General features: G+C 44.5%; 2 protein-coding genes across 14 annotated transcripts in view; one reads left to right on the top strand and one right to left on the bottom strand.

Annotated features, from left to right (window-relative positions):
* The window catches only part of ZNF2 (zinc finger protein 2), a 16,819-nt gene extending 11,983 nt beyond the window's left edge, over positions 1-4,836 (bottom strand). Inside the window, exon 1 of one of the 3 annotated variants that reach the window (XM_081796819.1) lies at positions 4,569-4,836. Coding sequence is in view for 1 of the 3 variants with exons in the window: in XM_081796818.1 (XP_081652944.1) it covers positions 4,648-4,771 (124 nt within the window). In the remaining 2 variants the exon portion in view is untranslated. The remainder of the gene's footprint in view (positions 1-4,568) is intronic. The other 2 variants (XM_081796818.1, XM_081796821.1) reach the window with 2 other exon arrangements.
* Positions 4,837-8,421: 3,585 nt separating this feature from the next.
* On the top strand, positions 8,422-19,096 carry ZNF514 (zinc finger protein 514). 11 transcript variants are annotated; one of them, XM_081796826.1, is made up of 5 exons: positions 8,422-9,017; positions 10,543-10,598; positions 15,400-15,526; positions 15,867-15,950; positions 17,889-19,096. In XM_081796826.1, the coding sequence occupies exons 1-5, from the start codon at positions 8,999-9,001 to the stop codon at positions 18,869-18,871; spliced, it is 1,269 nt and encodes a 422-aa protein (XP_081652952.1). In that variant the 5' UTR covers positions 8,422-8,998; the 3' UTR covers positions 18,872-19,096. The 11 variants fall into 11 exon arrangements, with proteins under 11 accessions (XP_081652952.1, XP_081652955.1, XP_081652951.1 ...); XM_081796829.1 differs by having other exon boundaries at positions 10,524-10,598; XM_081796825.1 differs by having other exon boundaries at positions 10,510-10,598.
* The last annotated feature ends 593 nt before the right edge of the window (positions 19,097-19,689 follow it).

Below are 19,689 nucleotides of genomic sequence, written 5' to 3'. Positions count from 1 at the left end.
GCCTGGGTGGCTCAGTCGGTTGAGCGACTGCCTTCGGCTCAGGTCATGATCCCAGGGTCCTGGGATCGAGTCCCGCATCGGGCTCCCTGCTCTGCGGGGAGCCTGCTTCTCCCTCTCCCACTCCCCCTGCTTGTGTTCCCTCTCTCGCTGTGTCTCTCTCTGTCAAATAAATAAATAAAATCTTTAAAAAAAATAAAAATAAAAAATAAAAATTAAAAAAATTAAAAAAAAAAAGAAGAAGAAGAAGAACAGACAACAGACTGACTGCAAGTGGAGGCTGAGGGTGATGGGAGAAGTAAGAGTGACTTCCAGGTCACTGATCTGAACAACGGTGTGCACAATGGTACCATTCATGGAGATAAGCAACGGAGAAGAAGAAGGTTTAGAGGGAAAGCTAATGAGTACAGTTTGGAATATTTAGAGTTTGAGCTGTTCCCACATTTTTTGGATAGGAAAAATCAGGTGACTCTGGCTTCCACTGGCCAAGTTATAAAAATTATTATTGTTGAATGAAATAGTTTGAATTTTGAAAGACCATGAGTTCCATACTCAAAATGGAAAAATTAATTTATTTTAAAAATGGTTATAATACAAAGAGGGCAATGTTTATACCTTTAGTAATATAAATAAGTACTTTGTTTTTTTTCCTATTAATTGTATGACTATTCACAAAGTATAGATGTATCTTTAGGTTATATACTTGTGTCCATTCACATAAGCATGAAAAAAGAAATCTAGGGAATGGGGATAAACCAAGTAATCCCAGAATCAGGAACTACAAACCCCAAACAGTCTAATCAGTACTGGGGAGAGGAAGAAAGAGCATGAGCTCTTCTAAAGAGGCAAAGTAACCATGCAGACTTAATTCTTCCTCCCTTAGGAGATGAGCCCACTATCTCGTCTTATTAATTACGAGATACTAATAAGATACAGTTAAGTTTTCAAAAACACCAAAAGACCAGATCAATATATATTTACTAGACAATGGGTTATTGAACACTGGCCAAGCAAAACTTTAAAAGAATATTACCTTGAGGGTGAACACCAGTTTGCAAAAATGTTTAAAACCTATGCAAAAGGTAAAAACTTAAAAAAAACTTATTGGAAAAACATGTTTAGTATAACTATAAAGAAAGAATTTTGACCCGAGGAGAGATTGGGATTTGAATCTTGTTAGGAGGAGGCAGAGTGATATATACACAAATGGAAACAAATAAGACAGCAGCAGCAGCCTGCCAGCTGAGTTAAGACACTATTCTTTCCCTTGCTTGTCAAGATTCCTCCATTCCCAGGAGGGTCTTAAAACATTACTCTTGGGCCCTAATAAGAAGTCCAAATTAGTATTTAGAGATACAGGAGCATAAATTAGTATTTAGAGATACAGGAGAGACTGCCTGAAATAAAATTCCACCTCTGCCTCTTACTACCTGTATGACCTTAGGCAAGTTTCTCAACCTCTGTCTCAGTTTACCCATCTGTAAAATTAGAATAATGAAAGTACCTATCTCATAGTTATTGTGATGCTTAAGTAGAATACATATAAAGCATACAGAATAACGTGCTAAGTGTTAGCATTAGCTAAAAGTCATGTTATAACCTTAGGAAGGTAGAAATAATGAAAATATTAATTACAACATGTTGTTGCTGTTTTAGAGTAGGTTTAAGTGTAAGTGTAGTAATAACTTTGGAATCAAAGTATTTGAATATGTTGCCTAAAGCATTTGAGCTTTTCGAACAAATCAGTGGAACTACATCTGAAATTGTAGTTGAAACTGCTCAATGTTTAAATCCTTAAAGACAATTTTCAAAGTTTTATTTATTGGATTATGACTTCATGAAGTGAGCATGGAACACATTACAAATGGTGGTGAGCATAAAAACTCCCCAGCCATTAAGTAAGCAGTCGATATTCCCAAGGTGCTCATTATCCGTGGGCTCCCTGCCAGGCTGACTTCCCTCCCCTGGCAGTCGCTTCAGTAGGCTCAGTGATACTCAAGGCTCCCCAAATCCACCAAATTCACATGGAGTCATTTCTGTTTTCTCTTGTCCTATTACTGGTTCTCAGAGTATTTCTGGAGAAAAAAACTCTTCAAATTCTTATTCTAGATCTTCAGATGAGCCCTTGCCTGGAAAGCTTTTACTGTTCCATCCTTGCTCCGTAGCTATTCCAAACCTCCATGGCTACCATTCAATTTCAGAAGAACACTCACAAGAGTGAGTTCCAAAGGAGACAGTCTGTGTGGTAAAAGCATTCCACAGGCATTTAATTATTAACTGGGAAGGCTTGGGCAGATTACTTAAGCTAAAAGTTGACCTCCAGTTGTTTAATTCACAGAGAGTTATTAATAGTAAATGAACACTTAATGTAAAGCATTTATCTTACAGTCTGTTCAATAAATGAAAATTGCTTTCCTTTCTACTGCCCAACACCAACCCATTCATCCACTCATTCATCCTGCTATTCAACAAATATGTCCAAGTACCTGCTATGTACATAGTAGCATGGGGTGTGAGGACAATGAAACAGAATGTCTCCGTTTCTGGGTCTTTACCTGATTGTCCTCTGTGTCCTATCTCCTTTTCCACTACTGTTGCCTCTCAGAATCTGTTCCCTGCATTACCCAGTCTTTCTTTCTCCACCATCTCCCACCTCACCAGTAGCTTCTTTTCCCACATCCTCAAACAGATACAACCCTCGTCTATCTGAAACTTTCTTCACTGAATCCCATGGCCTCTCTCTAGCAAAAGAGTTCTCATTTGGGTTTTCCTTTCATGATCAAACTTCTTGGTGACACACACCTATCAATTCCATCTCCTCTTTTTGAATGTTATTCTGTTCTTGCCACCCCTAACCATCTGAAACTGTATGCTCGAAAATTACCAATGCATCTCTAATTATAATAATCCTTTTCTCCTTATCTTTCTCTGCTGCTTTTGTTTGTTCTGACAAGTTCCTGCTTCTTCCAGTTCCTGCTTCTTTCCCCCAGTCTTGCCCTGGAAACTTGGCTGCTGTCCAACACTCAGTCTTTGTACAATGTTCTTGCTATCCCTCAGAAAGTCCATCCACCTGGCCCTCCATTTTTCTCCTCTACAGAGATGGTTCCCATTCTAGTCCCAATATCTCTTCCAAACTCAGCTTGCATTTCCAAGTGACTGCAAATTTTGATTTAGACATTCTGCCAGCACCTGAAAACATTTTCTCCTATGCAACTCCCCAATTAACCCCTCTCCCTAGCTTGACATTTTTGTCCGATGTTCTATTATTTTCCCAGATGCCCCCAATTCAAACTTTTACCTTGCTCTCTTTCCTCCCAAATCTAGTTAGTTACCAGGTCCTTCTGACCCTTCTTCTGCATTCATTTTTATCCTTTCCTACCACTGACACCATTAATTCAGGTCTGTAACAACTTGCATCAGGATTACTATGCATTCCTAACTGGCTCCCTGCCACTAGTCCCTTCCTCTCTCTAGTCCTGGACATGACCTTTAGAATTACTGTCCCCAAATAGTTTTATTCCTGTCAGTCTTCAGATCAGAACTATACAATCCACTCTGCCTCCTGTGTTTTGTCCTGATCCTCTGTGTCCTCATGCCAGTGTAGTTTTCTCCACCCTTGTCTCCCACTACTCCTTGACACTTCACTCCAGTTAAAATCAGCTCCCTCCCAAATCTGCCTAATGCTCTGCTACTTCTTTCCTGTCTTTTCTTTTTTCACCTCAAATCCTACCTCTTCCATGAAAGGTCCCACCTCATCAAGGGCCCTAGCAACTAAAAAATGATATTAAAGTATTCGTTTTACCATTCATTCCTCTGAACTAAGAAAAGATTGTGCATGATGTTGACAGCCGAAACAGACACATTAGGCATTAAGGTAGCTTTAATTATTGGTTTAATGGATAACCATATATGTCAAGCCAAGAGCTTTAAGGACTGCATCTCAGACTCAATTCACAAATATCCTTTTTTAAATCATAGACATCTTAGAGATGTAGTTACTTCTAGAATTAAACTTGTCAGTAAGCTAAATAATAACCATCGGTTTCAACAATGGATTCCAACCAGCTTAAAAGTTAAAATGCCATGGTTAAAATAATAATAAAAAAAAAGTTCAATGATGTAGTCTAAAAAATGATGTATCAATCCTTAAATGAGGGCCTCGTATGGAGGCCCAAGACAGGGAGCTAACCGAGACAATCTGAGACGTTTTCTGGGAAAGAGGGAGGGGGCGGAGTGGGTATCCCCACAGATTTAATGTCAATTCCACCCATATTTATTAAACACCCATTATGGGAAGGAGGACGAGAGGAGCGGAGGAAGGCTCCAAACTTCCAACCTGAAAGTTGGGAACTGGCAATATAGTGTGTGTATGCTGAAAGATCACTCCTGACAGTGCCCAGAGTCCACGGAATACACGCACACATCGGGGGCGAGGGGCAACTTTCCGTCCGCACCTCTCCGAGCTGGGACGTGTACACACACACATAACACACACACTTAACACTCTCTCTCTGCAGTCTCTCTCTGCAGGCTGGCACCGCCCGCGTCACCCCGTTCTACTCCCACAGCACCTCTCCCAAGTTCTCAGTGTCCCCTTCTCTCGGCCGCTGCGCTCACTCCGCATCTCGAAGTCAAACACCCAGCCCTCACCTCCGGCACAGAGTGCTCGGGACCCAGGAAGACGGCGCCTCGTCAGGTCGGGAAAGTAATGCGCCTGCGCGAAGGCTCTGACGTCTGCGCTCCCAATAATGTTCGGCCTTCTCACAGACTCCATTCCCCAGAAGTCTCAGCGGTCGGCGCGCCCCAATATGACGTATGAAATTCTGCGCACGCGCACGCTTCTGGGAAAGGGGCTGACGGCTCCAAAGCGGGTCGGTCACAGCGTTCCAGTTGCTGTAGCCGGGTGAGGGAACGTTGGTGGATGTATGGGAGACTTATCGGACCCTGGAAGTACTGCCTACGTGTGATGTCACGTCCCTCCAGTCCTCCGATGGAAGGGCCGTCCGAAGGAAATGTGTCTGATCTTTGGGGCCGGTCCCTACCCTTGGTTTTCACCGCCCGAAAGACCGAGAACGACGAGTCTCCTGGCACTTTGAAGAGGCTTTTTTTCTGCTTCAGCTTGTCCACTTTCAGGGATTTGGTTCTGAAATTTGGGCCGGAGAAACGCAGAATTCGGTTCTAGGACGAGGCTGGGCCTGAGGCAGGGTACGTGCACATTTTTGCGCCGAAGAGGAAAGCCCAGGATACACATCTGTTTAACTGGGCAGCCGGCAGATTACCGACAGTTTGAGCGCACACCAGTCCGTCTGCCTTGGTATTGCGGGAAGGGCCCTCCCTAGTTGGAGACATCGTAGGGATTCTCATCCTTGGCTGCATGTCGGAATCACCTGAAAAGCTTTGGACACATTGATACGTGGGGTCCACTGAGGAGAGAGGTTAAAAAGATCTTCAGGTGATTCTAATGTGCTGCTAGAGCTAAGAACCACTGAGCTAGAGCTTCAGAGAAGACTGGAGATTACAAGAATATGATAAAATAGACTTCAGGAACAAGTCTACACTTACACTCAAAAAACCTATAATGCCTACCATAGGCAAGGCATTGTTAGATATAAATAAGACACAGTTACTGCCCCAAACGAACCACGGTCCAAAGGAAAAACCAGAATGTACAAGTATTACAACACAATGCAGTATGTTCTATGTGTCACGTCTGAGACACTAGGGGAGTACAACCGGGAAGCAGTTAACTATGGCTGAGAAAGTTAGAAAAGGCCTATGACAGTTACAGTCCTGTAAGTGGTCCACTTGAAAAAGAATATTAAGAAGAAAGAAGGGGCGCCTGGGTGGCTCAGTTGGTTAAGATTCGGACTCTTGATTTGGGCTCAGGTCATGATCTCAGGGTTCTGAGATCGAAGCCCAAGTTGGGCTCCATGCTCAGGGTGGACTCTGCCTGGGATTCTCTCTCCCTCTGCCACCCCCAAATAAATAAATAAAATCTTAAAAAACAACAACAACAAAGTGCAATCTATGCAGAGAGAATAGCACCTGCAAAGATACAGACTAGGGGATAAAAGTGCAAAAAATTTGTAGCAAGATGAATGGTCAGGGGGTATTTAGGGGCTGACAACCATAATTTGGGGCCGGATTGGGGACGGTTTTGTACTGTAGTAAGGGTTTGGACCTTCCAGGATTAGGACTTGAAGTCATATTTTTCTTGCTCTTCCCTCCTGTGTGGTGTTGTTGTTTTTAATTTATTTAGCCTTATACTGAGAGTGGAAATTGCAGAAGCTGGGTGATGGGGTGGGAGAGAAATATTCAGGCACAATTTCACACTATACCTGAAAAACACTGCTGCTTTTAATACCCAGGTCTGATTCCAGATTGGAATGGCTTTCTACTTCTGTTTTTGTTTTTGGAATACCTTCTTTCAAAATGGCCACCACTGGGACATCTTTAGTCCACCCTCAATGACTGCATATTCCTGAGCCCTAATTGTAAACAGTTTCTGTTTTTACTATGGGGCTCCCAACCCAGGAAGGTTGGAGGTTGTGTGATGATGGATGCCTGAGCACACAGGGGACCTATAGAAAACAATCTGTGCTTCAGTTCTGCCTTACAAAAGCACCTTCACATTTTTGTTTTTTAGAATTAGCTTAAAATAGGGTGAGCCATCTCCCTCAGGCTAATTTGACTTTGAGATGCTCTTGCTACCTGCTCTTCCTCTGGGTAAACTAGTTTATCAATATTGTTCCTACAATCTGTTTCCCGTTTTTTCTGTCCATCTTCCATGGTAGTAGAATTTTAGCCAGGCACATGTTTAAAGAGTACATTTCTCTGCAGCTATAGGATGTAAATGGATGTGCTGAATAGCTCCTTAGGACAATCTTCCTTACAGGACAGCTGGAGTCAAGAGTACAAAGGAATGAACTATTGATTCCCATGACAACACAGATGGATCTCAAGGGCTTTATGCTGAGTGATAAAAGCCACTCTCAAAAGGTTACATACTGTATAATCCTGTATATGACATTCCGGAAAAGGCTAAACTCTAGGGATAGATCCGTGGTCACACTAGGTTGGAATGGGAGAAATGTTTGACTACAAAGGAGCAGCAAAAGGGAATGTTGGGGTAATGCACAAACTTACCAGGTTGCTCGGAACCAGAGCTACCCTAACAGTAATTGACATCAAGTACCACATGAGAGCACTCTGGAAGAGGGGACATCCTTGTTAAGCAACTGATTAACTCTCCTGGGTAACAAATATGCATTGTGACATAAGCCTCTGTATCACACTCTGTCCTGAATTTAAGAGGACTGAAATTTCAGACACTGTAGCAGGCCAATGCCAAAAGGCACATCAGGGACAGATGGCACCCCTCAAGATAATCTGAGCAGTTCCATTTCTATCTAGTTGTGCTAAGTCACCAATGAGATGACATTTTTTTCTTATTTGTCCATCCCTTCACCTTCTTGGTTCCAGAACACAGAAGGGAAGAGAAACTCCTGGGCCAGCCATGGTTCCCTGGCAGCACCTCCGTCCCACCTGCTAGCCCCCTCCCCAACCCGAGGAAGAGGGCTTGCTTGTTGGGCACTTGCTCTGCCATCCTGGCCATGTGCCACCATGAGTGCTGGCAAAAGGTGACACAGATTGAAAAAGCTAGAGGGGAAAATGGTGTTTTTTTGCCCTGACTCAATGGGTTGTCCCTGAACCCCTAAATAGGGTCTATAAACCATTCTCAGTCCTCACAAGTCCCCTCTCTGGCTGAGGACTGCCTCCTGAGAGCCATCGTTTTAATATTCAAACCTTTTCTACATTTCTTTTAGGTCCTAAATGATACTCGTTTCTGGAGCAGGAAGGAGTCCATAGTCGTTTCTTCGTTGACTCTTCGCCGCACTCAGAACTTGGAGCAGTGGGAGGAAGACGGAGAGGCACGGGACGGCCTGTAGAATAGCAATGAGCCATCTGTATCTCCTGGGCATTCCGTAGGAGATACGCCCAGAGAGTCTCCTGGAAATCCTTATTCGGCAGATTCAGGGTAAGGCCCAGGCTTCTCTTTTTAACAAATTTCCAATGGTTTCTGGTTGGACAGCCCCAAACCCGGCTATCGAGCCTAAGATGGAAGTTGCTCCCAGTTCCCAGCCGGTGGTGAGAGCACGGGAAACCCTATACCCGGGTCGGTGGCGCACTGTGCGGCTCCCGGGGCACTCCCGGCCGGCACGCCCAAGATCGCTCGCTCCGGCCCCCAGGGCGCAGGCGCCGCTCGCCCCGCCCCGCGGACCCGCCCCGGACGCTCGCTGGTTTGACCCCCGCGCGGCGGCCCGTCTGCGCAGGCTCGGGACGGGTCTTGGCTCAGGGTCTGGGGCAGGGGTGGCCTTTACTCTTTGTGGGTTCGGCGACTTCCGGCGCGCAGGCCCGTCCCGGGCACCGCGCTCCAGTCCGTGACGGAGTTGGGAGTGCTCCTCCGCCTGCCCGCCTGCGAGGGGCTACGGGGGCCTGGAGCTAGGGGAAAGAGTTGCAGGGCCGGTCCGTGTCCCTGTGAGGCTCTCCCCCGAATCCCTGCTGTTTTAGGGCCTTGGAGGAGCACTGGCCACCAAGGTCGCAGGCGTGGCTACGGCCGTACCTCCTGGTGGTGTAGTCGTCACTGTGGGTGTGGGTCTGCGTGAGAACTGGGTTCCGGAGCCTGGTCCCGGAAGGGCGGCGGAGCGGAGCTAGTGAGCCCAGGCCCGGCTCGTTAGGGGTCTGAGAGCGCGCCTGAAAGCGGTGGAACCGCTCCGCCCCGGGCGGCAGCGCTTCGCGCCGGGGCGGGAGTCCGGGTTTGATAGCCCTGCTCTGGGCCCTGCGGGTCGGCTGGGCGTCACCGCGCGGAGTGGGAATGCCTGATGTTACCCAGCTTACCAGCTTACTCCCTGCTCCCTGAACTGTAGGGAGGACCACAGGGCTGCGGCCGCAGGACAGTGATTTGGACCTAGTGAAAGGACGTCGCCCCTTAGCCCCAGCTATGGACTCCACAGCATCAGGTTTGGCTCTCGAGGGTGCAGAGGACCGGAAGCCCTTCTGGGGAGTTAGTAGTGGACCGAGGAGGAGGACGACCCTAGGAAGAAGCCGGGGAATCCACTGATGGGGCAGAGCCTGCAACTGTCTTCCCTGTGGCATTTCCTAATTTGCCAGGCCCAGGAGCATGGAGTCCCAGTATCCAGACGCCGTGGTAGAAGTGGAGGGGATGGCCACGGAAGACTTCCGAAAAGGCCAGAGGAGAGCGGGGCGGGCGGGAAAGGATCTCTTCCGGTGTGGAAGGGAGAGGGTAAACAATAAACAAACCTGTGGGGGAGTGGTCCTTGGCCAGAGATCAGGGGGCAGTGGGGCCATTTCGAGCCTTGCCACCATTTCCTTTATTGCTTTATTAACTAATAAGATTCCTCTAGCTCGTCTAGCTCAACTGTATACAAGATTAGCAGTGTACATGGGGGGCACCTCCTGTAGCCACCCTTTCACTAGTGTTTGGGAGGAGGCAATCCAGGTGACCCAGGAGGTTTTAAGCCATTCCTTTGTAAATTTAGAGTCTCCTGTCCTTCACTAATGGGCATTTTGACTTTCCATTCTTCAGTGCAAATGCTCAAGGTCATAAGACTGGCCAGTGGCAGAACTGGGCCAAATCTCTGGGACTATCACCCCTTCTGTATTCCTTTATGCCTTGTGTTCTGTAGACCATCAGCACAGGAATCATCTCGAAACTCTTTAGAAATGCAGACTCTCAGGCCCTATCCTACATCCACTGAATCAGAGTCTGTTTAACAAGATCCTCAGGAATCTATACACACATTGAAGTGTGAGAAGTGCTGACCTATACTATACCATGCTGCTTGCCACTTCCATGCTTTTGTTGTTGTTAGCTATGACCACTTCTCTGGTATGGTTGGGGTTAGTTTTTTGTTTGTTTTCAGCCTTTAAAAACAGATACAAAACCCTATCATAGAGGGACTTGCAAAGTATGCTTGCAGAGACCTAATGATGCTTGGGAACTTCTCAGGAAGAACTGACCTTTGAGCTGGCTTCCCAAGGATAAGGGGAAAGGTGTGACTTCTTTCCCTTAAAGTCAATATCCCTCTGCGGCCTTGCCCTGGGCCTTGTTTGGTATGCTTAACCTGTCATACCGCAGGCTAGATTTAAAGTTCCTTGAAAACCTTCTCCATGTTTATATTTTTAAAAGGCCTAGTAGGACCTATATATTGGATACCCAGTAAATAACTGTCCAGTGGAGTGGCCAGGCTATGGTGGTACTTCAGTTACCTGCAACCTGCTGTGGCCTTTGGACAGGAAGTGGGGGGGGGGTTGTGTACTTCTCTCTCGTGTGGGTTAGCTAGAGGCTGCCCCTCAGCTCCCTTTGACCCAGCTCTGTCCCCAGAACCGTGGAGGGGACACACTGACTCTTTAGAATCTCCAGCATGGGGAGTCTGGGAGCTGCAAAGGCCATGAGGTTAGCCTTCCTTATGGCTCCTTTTACCTTCTTAGTTCTCCCCTCTCAGGACTCTGCTCTTCCTCCAGAGAGATACCCAGGAGAAAAGGGAACAACCAGTTTATTCCTGAAAGCCAGGCCCCAGGTGAGTTGGGGTTCTCTTCATTTTTCCTCAAATGACTGAACTACGGATGTCTTTGCCTCCTTTTCTCTGGAGCCTCTGTTCAACGCCAAAGGGAACTGACCCCAATCCCTGCTCTGCAGGAGGTTGAGCCCATCAAGGTGGATGCTGGCCTCCCTGCCCCTTTCCAGGGCCCCTCTCCTCTCTGCTCAGTATGCACTCACTCAGATCCTTTGGTTTATTTCTGTCATGAGCACTGCAGTGAGTACCAAGTAATGTAAGAGAGCCCTGGCCTTGAAAGAGTGTCACTATCACAGAAAGGGGAGGACTCTGGTACGGAGGATGCAGCCCCAGTCACAGTGAGGATGTGCATGATTTAATGACAGATGGGAATGGCACAGATAGGCCTTTCCTTCAAGGTTTAGTAAAAGGAAAATCAGCCTGTGCTGGAGAGGTTGGGGAAGGCTCATGGAGAAGAGGGGCAAAGAGGTTCTGAGGGTATGGACAGGTGGGGAGGCCATTTGAAGCTATGTCCCTGTTCGGATGTTACCTTCCTGGAATTAGTGAGGAGATAGACTTAACTCACTACTTCCTGGCTGGAAGACTCACCTAACTTCTCTATGCATTGGTTTTGCCAACTGTAAAATGAGGATGGTAATCATGTTAATGATAATGATGAAAGTAGTAATAGCCAATGTACTGAGAACTAAATATGTATCAGGAACTATTCTACACAATTTACTTAAACTAACTCTTTTCATCTTTCAAACATTCTCATTTTGAGGAATGGCAACTGAGGCACAGAAAGGCAACTGAGAAAGCCAAGGCACAGAGAGAGAAAGTAACTTGTTCATGGTTATCTAGCTCATAAGGAAGGCATTTTAGTTTCAGATCCAGGTTGTCTGGCTCTAAGATCTTAACCACTCAGTAATGCAACTACCTCATATTGTTGCTGGAGTCTTCTGGCAAATGGTAACTGCTTAGTCCTTGTCAGCTTCAGTTGTGATGGGGGTAGAGGGGGTAATAATGACTGACTCCAGAAGTGGATTCAGGTTTGGCTGTAGTAGGCTGGAGAACCAAGTGGAGGGCTGTAGATGCAAGCCTGCATTGTTTCCTAGCATGGATGCCAAGATGGTACTATCTTGGTACTACCTAGATGATAGTTTCATGTATTCTAGCTTAATGATAGACATTGTGTTTAAGTTTCTAGCCAATGGGGGAAACCCCCACCAATAGGGAAGTCTCACAAATAGCTAGTAGAGTAATAAATAGAGTTTAAACCTCTTTGGCCTTGATGTACACATTCAGAGGTACATCAGAGAGCTTAATCTAGTTATGCTGTGGTAACAGTGGCCTGTAGATCTCAACGGCTTATAGTAACAAAGGTGTATTTCTTCTCTGTTACATATCAGTAGTGGACTGGCTGTGACTGCTCCAGACCCTCTTTGCTCTGGGATTCTGGCTGAATCCTGTCTGGGATATATTATGTGGCAGGGAAAAGTGTAATGTCAGAACCAGGAGATGGTTCTTCTGGCTTCTGCCCAGAAAGGACATGTGTTGCTTCTGCCCACAATCCACTGGCCAAAGCAAGTCATGTGGCCAAGCCTAAAGTCAGTGAGGTGGGAAATACAAGCCTCCCATAGTGAGGGGTGCCAGGGGAGGGGCAATGAATATTTTGAACAAATGAGTCTACCACTGTCTGTTTTCTTACAAATATTCACTTCCCTCCCTCCCTCCACACAAATTCTCTCCCCAAAAGATAGCCCCAGAACTCCATTTAGTTATCTAGTAGGAACATCAAGATCAGAGTCCTGGATGGGGTGATGGCCTCAACATCAGGTCTGGATGTTTCTCCTCTGGATCTGGAGATCTATGAACTAAAAGGACAAATTGTCTGAATCCATATATCCAATGTACAGTGGAACAATGGAGACAGGATAACCACAGTAAGCACCCCTATTCAGAACAGGGAAGCATGGGAGGAGCCCAGCAGTCTCAGGTCTGTAATAGCTATGAAATTCCACTTGGCAGACTTGGTGAGAACCACTGATCTTGGGACTGGGAAGTCTTTTGGTTATGTCCTTGTTCTGCTCTGTGGGTGGAGCTCCTCAGTCCCGTTTTCCTTGGCTCTTGGCTCTGCCCCCCAAGTTCTTTTTGCAGTATCCTCCTTGGTCACATAGGAAATGATATTGGAGAATAAACTCACTTGAGGGCTAACCAGCTTTTTCATTCTACCTGAGTAGGTTGATATGCCCAAGGATTTTTTCTTTTTTTTTTTTTTTTAAAGATTTTATTTATTTATTTGACAGAGAGAGAGATAGCGAGAGCAGGAACATAAGCAGGGGGAGTGGGAGAGCGAGAAGCAGGCTTCCTGCCGAGCAGGGAGCCCGATGTGGGACTCCCAGGACCCTGGGATCATGACCTGAGCTGAAGGCAGACGCTTAATGACTGAGCCACCCAGGCGCCCCGCCCAAGGATTTTTTCAAGTCATGGACATTCAGTGTAACTTTCGAAATGTCATCAGCTTTTAATGTATCTGTTTTCTGTCACTTCCATGTGTCAGCAATTTTACCTACAGTTCTTTTTTAAATATGCCCCTCTTTTTAGGCTTAATTGTGGAGCTCTGGGGGTTTTCTTGGGACAGCCATTGTTTTAGTCACTAAGCAATTCAGTGACCCTGAAAGATTTACTGGGAGCCATCTGGAATTATTCAGAGGTTTAAACAAAAGGTTTGACTACCACACTCATGATTTGGTCTTTCCCTAAGGTTGAGTTTTAATCATCCTCTGTCATGCAAAAGCCTTATCTATATTGTCTTGACCAGTTGGAAATGAGAAGTGGTTAAATCTCTTAACTCTGCAAGTCCTGGAAATTCTGGACACTTTCTTTTGCCTTCCATTTTTATTTTGCAAACTGGCAAACTCTTGAGCTCATTTTTTTTCTTGTAATATTTTGTCAAATTCTGCCAGTAACAACCAACTCACACTACTGATGTTCCAGCCTCTTCTCGTAACATCGCAAGTTCATGCTTACATTGTTCATCTTTTCAGTTACTACAGACAACAGTTTTAGCACACAGTTCACCACCAAATTACATGGGTTGCCATTTCACCAATAAGTTTCTTTACTACCCGGCCCTGAAGCCAAAGTCACAAATTTTAGGCTTTTTGTTATGGCAGAACTCTACATTAAGTACAGCTTTTTAATGAGTCATTTTAGGCTAGTTATGCTGTAATAACAACAGCAAACCCTAAGATTTATACCAACAAAGGTCTATATCTTGCCTGCATTACCTGTTTTATATTCCATTTGCAAAAGCAGATTATTTGACTATACCTGGGTCAGTGGGGCAGGGAACTCAATCCTGTAGGGAGAGCCAGTGAATATTCTGAACAAATAATATAATCTATCACAAGAGGTTACTATAGTAGTGAGTTTTCCATATTTGATTATTTTGGACTGACTTTCATGTTAATGTAAAATTCTACTTTGACTTATTCTATGAAATCAATACCTAAATAGGATTTGATTTCTAAACATATTTTGGGAAAAGTAGCAGGAGTTTATACTGTCTTCATTTATCTGCATTTTAGTTCATGGTATGTGGATTATTGTACAGTGTAAGTCAAATGGGAGGTGTTCTAACTGCTGTTATAGAGGATGACAGGATAGTCCTGGTGGGACCCACAGAATGGTTGTACCTTGTGGGGACCTGGGATTCAGAGTCTCACTGTCAGTTTTGCACATTCAGGAATTGAATGAGTAGGAATTGAAAAGTGATTAGGCTTTGAGCGAGAGGATTCGTGGTAATCAAACTCACAAAAGACTTACTGATTCATTATAAGGCCACTTGATATACTTTCACTGAACTGTGTGGTGGTGGTGGTGATAAATTATTATAAATCCCAAATTATTTGGTTTGGACTTAGTAAAAATTGTCTTTAAAATCATAGGCCACAAGTTTCAAAAATAGTTGGAGACTATTGATACTAGTGCATTTGAGAATGCAAAACAAGGGCCTCTGGATGGCACAGTTGGTTAAGTGTCCAACTCTTGGTTTGGGCTCAGGTCATGATCTTGGGGTCTTGGGATTGAGCCCAATGTCAGGCTCCAGGCTCAGTGAGGAGTCTGCTGGAGTTTCTCTCTCCCTCTCACTCTACCCCTCCCACACTCACTCATGCTCTCTCTCAAATAAGTAAATAAATCTTTAAAAAAATGCAAAACGGGGCGCCTGGGTGGCTCAGTTGGTTGAGCGACTGCCTTTGGCTTGGGTCATGATCCTGGAGTCCCAGGATCGAGTCCCGCATCGGGCTCCCTGCTCGGCGGGGGGTCTGCTTCTCCCTCTGACCCTCTTCCCTCTCGTGCTCTCTGTCTCTCATTCTCTCTCTCAAATAAATAAATAAAATCTTTAAAAAAAAAAAATGCAAAACGTATTAGCCGTTACTTCTAGTTGATTCTAATCAAATGTTGAAGATTGAGGAAATGGATTGCATTTATCTCCCTTACCTAAGCAGAATGTCTCTGTAGGCCTGATTCTCTTGAGATCCTGATTGTATTTCTAAGCAGCGTGATACTGACAAAAGTGGGCATTGGGTAGGATTCCAAGTAGTAAGGGTAATACAATCCCTGGAGTAGCTTAAAATATTTTTGGGATGACAAACCCAAAACTGGGCATTGGGATAGCTAGAAACTCTTGGAATCCCTTCTACATCCTAAGGTTCTACTCAGAGATCCACCCACTCTTCCCCCCCGGGGCTGTTAGTGTGCTCCCTGAGGGTATAAGAGTGTGCTCCCTGAGGGTATAAGAGTGTCTTCTGTGTTTCAGGATCTGATGACATTTGAGGATGTAGCTGTGGAATTCACCCAGTGGGAATGGGGGCAGTTGGACCTTGCTCAAAAGGACCTATACAGGGCAGTGATGCTGGAGAACTTCAAGAACCTGGCCTCTCTGGGTGAGCTCAGCTCCTCCAAAGCCCAAAGCCTGCCTGTCAGGCCTGCCATCTTTATTTCATTGTGTTTAAAAGCTTGGGGTTTCTAGACCTGTTCGCTGAGTTTTGGCCTGGGGTTATGGAATCAGACATTTACATTGTCTTTGGGGTTCTCATTCCTAGGAAATGTCCTGCTCCATATGAAATTGTAATAATAAGTTTCATGATTCTGATCCTAATATTTTACAGTGCCTATTCTTTGGAGGCTCTCCACATCTACACTCTGGTCTCCCCCAGAAAGACCTAGGCCCGAAGCCTTGGCCTCTAACATACACAGTCATGATCCTTTTTTCTCTACCATCAGGGCTTCCAGTGTCTAAACCATATGTGATCTCCCAGATGGAGGAAGGGAAAGAGCCCTATGTGTTAGAGGGAGAAATCTCAACAGGTGAGTGAGTGAGACCTAAGCAGCATCACACATAATAAGGACCAGCCATGGGTGAGAAATTGCCCTGAACCTTTGGTCATGGGGCTTTCCTTTGAGAAGGTAAGACCACTTGTCAGGAGCCCTCCACTGCAACATTTTGAATACTCTTAGGCTTTTGTAATTATATCTGGTGTCAGAAGAAGCGATGCTCATTTTCTTCTCTAGCATTTACACTTCCTTTGGTACCCATCTCTGCTCACCCCTTCTGGGTTCTTGGTGCCACTCAGCATCACTAGATGTCATATGGTCATTGTTGGATGGAATCTAAAGATTGACAGTTGTAAATGGCCAGGCTATCCTATATCAGCAAGGCTAAGAGAGTTAGTGAGACCAAACAGTAGAGTAGCCTAGAAATTAAAGAGTTATAGGCCAGGACAGACAGATGTCAAGATCAAGGTGAAGACACTTCAAGCTTGATTAAGCTGAGCTTCAACAGAGGTGGTTCCAGGAGCAAAAATTTCTCCTTGCTGTCTGTTGATGTCATCTCTTTGAGATGATGTATTCCTAGGTAACTTGAGAGTACCTGACAGGCTTCACCTCTTGGAGCAGAATTCTGGACTCAGGCTCTCCTGCCTGCCATGTGTAGCCCAGGCACAATGGAGGAAGGTGACAGTCTGTGCCAATGTCCATCTGTGAGGTAGAATCATAGCCTGGGTCAGAGGTAAATCTCAGGAAATCAGTGCTCAAATCCTGAGAGCACAGGCTGGGCCTCATTAAAGGAGCCTAGAATAGAGAACAGAGAGGGAAGTTGCTGATCTCTGCTATATTAATATTTTCTTGATCTTTTTTCCTTCTAGAATGGGAACAAGGGTGTGACCTCTGGATCTAGTCTTAAGATAAATACCTGTCTGTTGACAGTGCTCTACAAACATGGCTGTGTTTCAGAATCTCTCAGGGAGCTTGTTAAACATCCAGATCTCCAGGGGTCACATAAGACCTAACTGACTCAGAATCTGGCTTCTGGGAGCACTGGCATCACTAATCATTTACCTCTTCAAAAGTGTTACTATTATTGTATTAGTTTTCTATTATTGCTGAAACAAACAAATACAAACTTAATGACTTTAAACAACACAAGTTTATTAATAGTTCATAGGTCAGAAGTCTGGCATGGGTCTCAGAAAAGATGTCAGGAGAGGTGTGTTCCTTTCTGGAGTTGCTAGGGCAGATTCTGTTTTCTGGCATTTGAATTGTTGGCAGAACCAATTCTTGCAGTTGTGAAACTAAGATCCTTGTTTTCTTGCTGGCTGTCAACTGAGGAATGTTTCCAGCTTCTAGAGACTGCTACATTCCTTGGCTCATGGTGCCCTTCCTCCACCTTCAAAGCCAGAAATGGTGGGCTGAGTCCTTCTCACACATCTCTCTGACCCAGCCAGGAAATGTTCTCTGATTTTAAGGACTTATGTGATTAGATTGGGCCCATCTGAATAATCCAGGATAATATACCCATCTAAAGGTCTGGGCCCTTAATCCCATCTGCAAAGTCCCTTTTGCCATATAAGGTAACATATTTACAAGTTCTTGGGATTAGGGCATGGATGTCTTTGGGGGGGGATTATTTTGCCTATCACAATTATATACAGTAATATATTACTGAGGGGCTGAGGGGACTTTGTGGAGGACATCTTCCTACCCTCTTCTCATCTTTATGATCTTTGGACTTACCTTGTGTACTGGAATCCAATCACTATTTTTTCAGGTTTTCCTAATCTCCATTCATTTGTTTATCACTTCTTGATAACTCCAAAACCTTCTTCAGATATACACTATACTTGAAAGAAACTACACATCCCAGATATTATTTTAAGACTTGATTATCTTACATCCATTATAGAACTTTACTTCCTCTGGGCACATGAAACAGTTAATACTAGAATGTCTTTTTTTTTTCCCCCTCAGACTGGGAGAAAAGGCCTAAAGCCAAGGAATCAATACTAAATCAGGGAATTTCCAAAGAAGAATTACTCCAGATAGCATCAGTGGAAAAACATGTCAGAGATGAACTCTGCTTCTGCAAACTGAAAGTAACCTATGGTTGTGATGACCAATTAGAGATACATCCAAAAAACCAGGAGAGACATCTGAAAGAAATGTCAATCACTCACAAATCTACCACCCTTAAGATAGATCATGAACTGAGTGAATTTGGGAGAAGTTTAGGCTTAAGATCAGTCCTGGTTAACCAACACAGTGTTCCTATAGGAGAAGGATCCTATAAATGTGATACAGAATTCAGACAGACTTCAGGGAGAAATAACTCCCAGAGAACCCATTCAGGAAAGAAACCTTGTAAATGTAATGAATGTGGGAAGTCTTTCCATTTCCAGTCAGAACTTAGGCGCCACCAGAGATGTCACACTGGAGAAAAGCCCTATGAATGCAGTGAATGTAGAAGAGCCTTTGGTCATATTTCATCTCTTATTAAACATCAGAGAACTCATACTGGAGAAAAGCCCTATGAATGCAGTGAATGTGGGAGAGCCTTCAGCCAGAGTTCATCTCTTGTTTTACATTATAGATTTCATACTGGAGAAAAACCTTACAAATGTAATGAATGTGGAAGAGCCTTTGGACATACTTCGTCTCTTATTAAACATCAGAGAACTCATACTGGAGAAAAGCCCTATGAATGCAGGGAATGCGGGAGAACCTTCAGTCAGAGTTCCTCTCTCATCGTACATTATAGATTTCATACTGGAGAGAAACCTTACAAATGTAATAAATGTGGGAGAGCCTTCAGCCAAAGTTCATCTCTCACTCAACATTATAGATTTCATACTGGAGAGAAACCCTACAAATGTAATGAATGTGGGAGAGCCTTTGCTCATACTGCATCCCTTATTAAACATCAGAAAAGTCATGCTGGAAAAAAAGCCGTATGAATTCAGTGAATGTAGGAAGGCTTTCAGCTGGAATACACACAATATTCACATGACACACACTGGAGAGAGATCCTATATGTGTAATGTATGTAGGAAGACTTTTGGTTGGAAGACCTATCTTGTTCAACATCAGACAGTACATGCTAAAGAGAAGCTCTATCGATGTCAAGAGAGAAGGTGGGCTTTCAGTCACACCTCGCCTCTTATCAAACACCAGAGGTTCCATATTAGTGAGAAACCAAGTAAATGTGATTGATTTGGAAAGGCTTTTGTCAGAGGACACAAATTATTCAACATAAGACAGTTTCTACTGGCAAGAAGGCTTATTAGTGCAATGAGTATGACACAGCCTTCAGTCACATACTGTTCAGTAAGTAAGTAAATAAATACCAGATAACTCAAGTGTGGTAAAAGCCATCTGTAATACTTCTTCCCTTACTAAGCACCAAGAACACATATAAAAGAGAAGTCCTTTGAAAGCAATAAATGTGGGAAGGCCTTCTATTAGAGTTCATCTCTTAATAAACATCAGAGAATTTATTCTTGAGAAAAACACTATGGAAATAGTGAATGTGGGAGAGCCTTCAGCCAAACTTCTTTCCTTTATAAATATCAGTAAACTCACCCTGCTAGTTAGAAGCCCTGGGAATGTAATGCATGTGGAAAAGCCTTTGGCCGATGTTCCACTCATTTTGCACATCAGATAATGTGTCCTAGAGTGACTTTTTGAATTTGGTGAAACTGGGAAAACCCACTAGTATAGTTCAGGCCTCAGCATACATTGAGGCTTCACTCCAAAGAGAAACCCTGGAAACTTA

Source organism: Leptonychotes weddellii, chromosome 10 (assembly GCF_054177405.1).
Source record: "Leptonychotes weddellii isolate Sample4059 chromosome 10, ASM5417740v2, whole genome shotgun sequence".
Lineage (NCBI taxonomy): Eukaryota > Metazoa > Chordata > Mammalia > Carnivora > Phocidae > Leptonychotes > Leptonychotes weddellii.
The sequence above is the reverse complement of the archived record's forward strand: the minus strand, read 5'-3'. Positions and strand labels throughout refer to the sequence as shown.

What these genes read in the sequence shown, in the direction of transcription:
- ZNF514 (XM_081796822.1), top strand. Translation starts at nt 9,118, where the DNA reads ATGGGGCAGAGCCTGCAACTGTCTTCCCTGTGGCATTTCCTAATTTGC. An exon ending in TCCTGAAAGCCAGGCCCCAG is followed by an intron (nt 10,599 to 15,399) that starts GTGAGTTGGGGT and finishes TCTGTGTTTCAG; the next exon opens with GATCTGATGACATTTGAGGA. An exon ending in CAAGAACCTGGCCTCTCTGG is followed by an intron (nt 15,527 to 15,866) that starts GTGAGCTCAGCT and finishes CTCTACCATCAG; the next exon opens with GGCTTCCAGTGTCTAAACCA.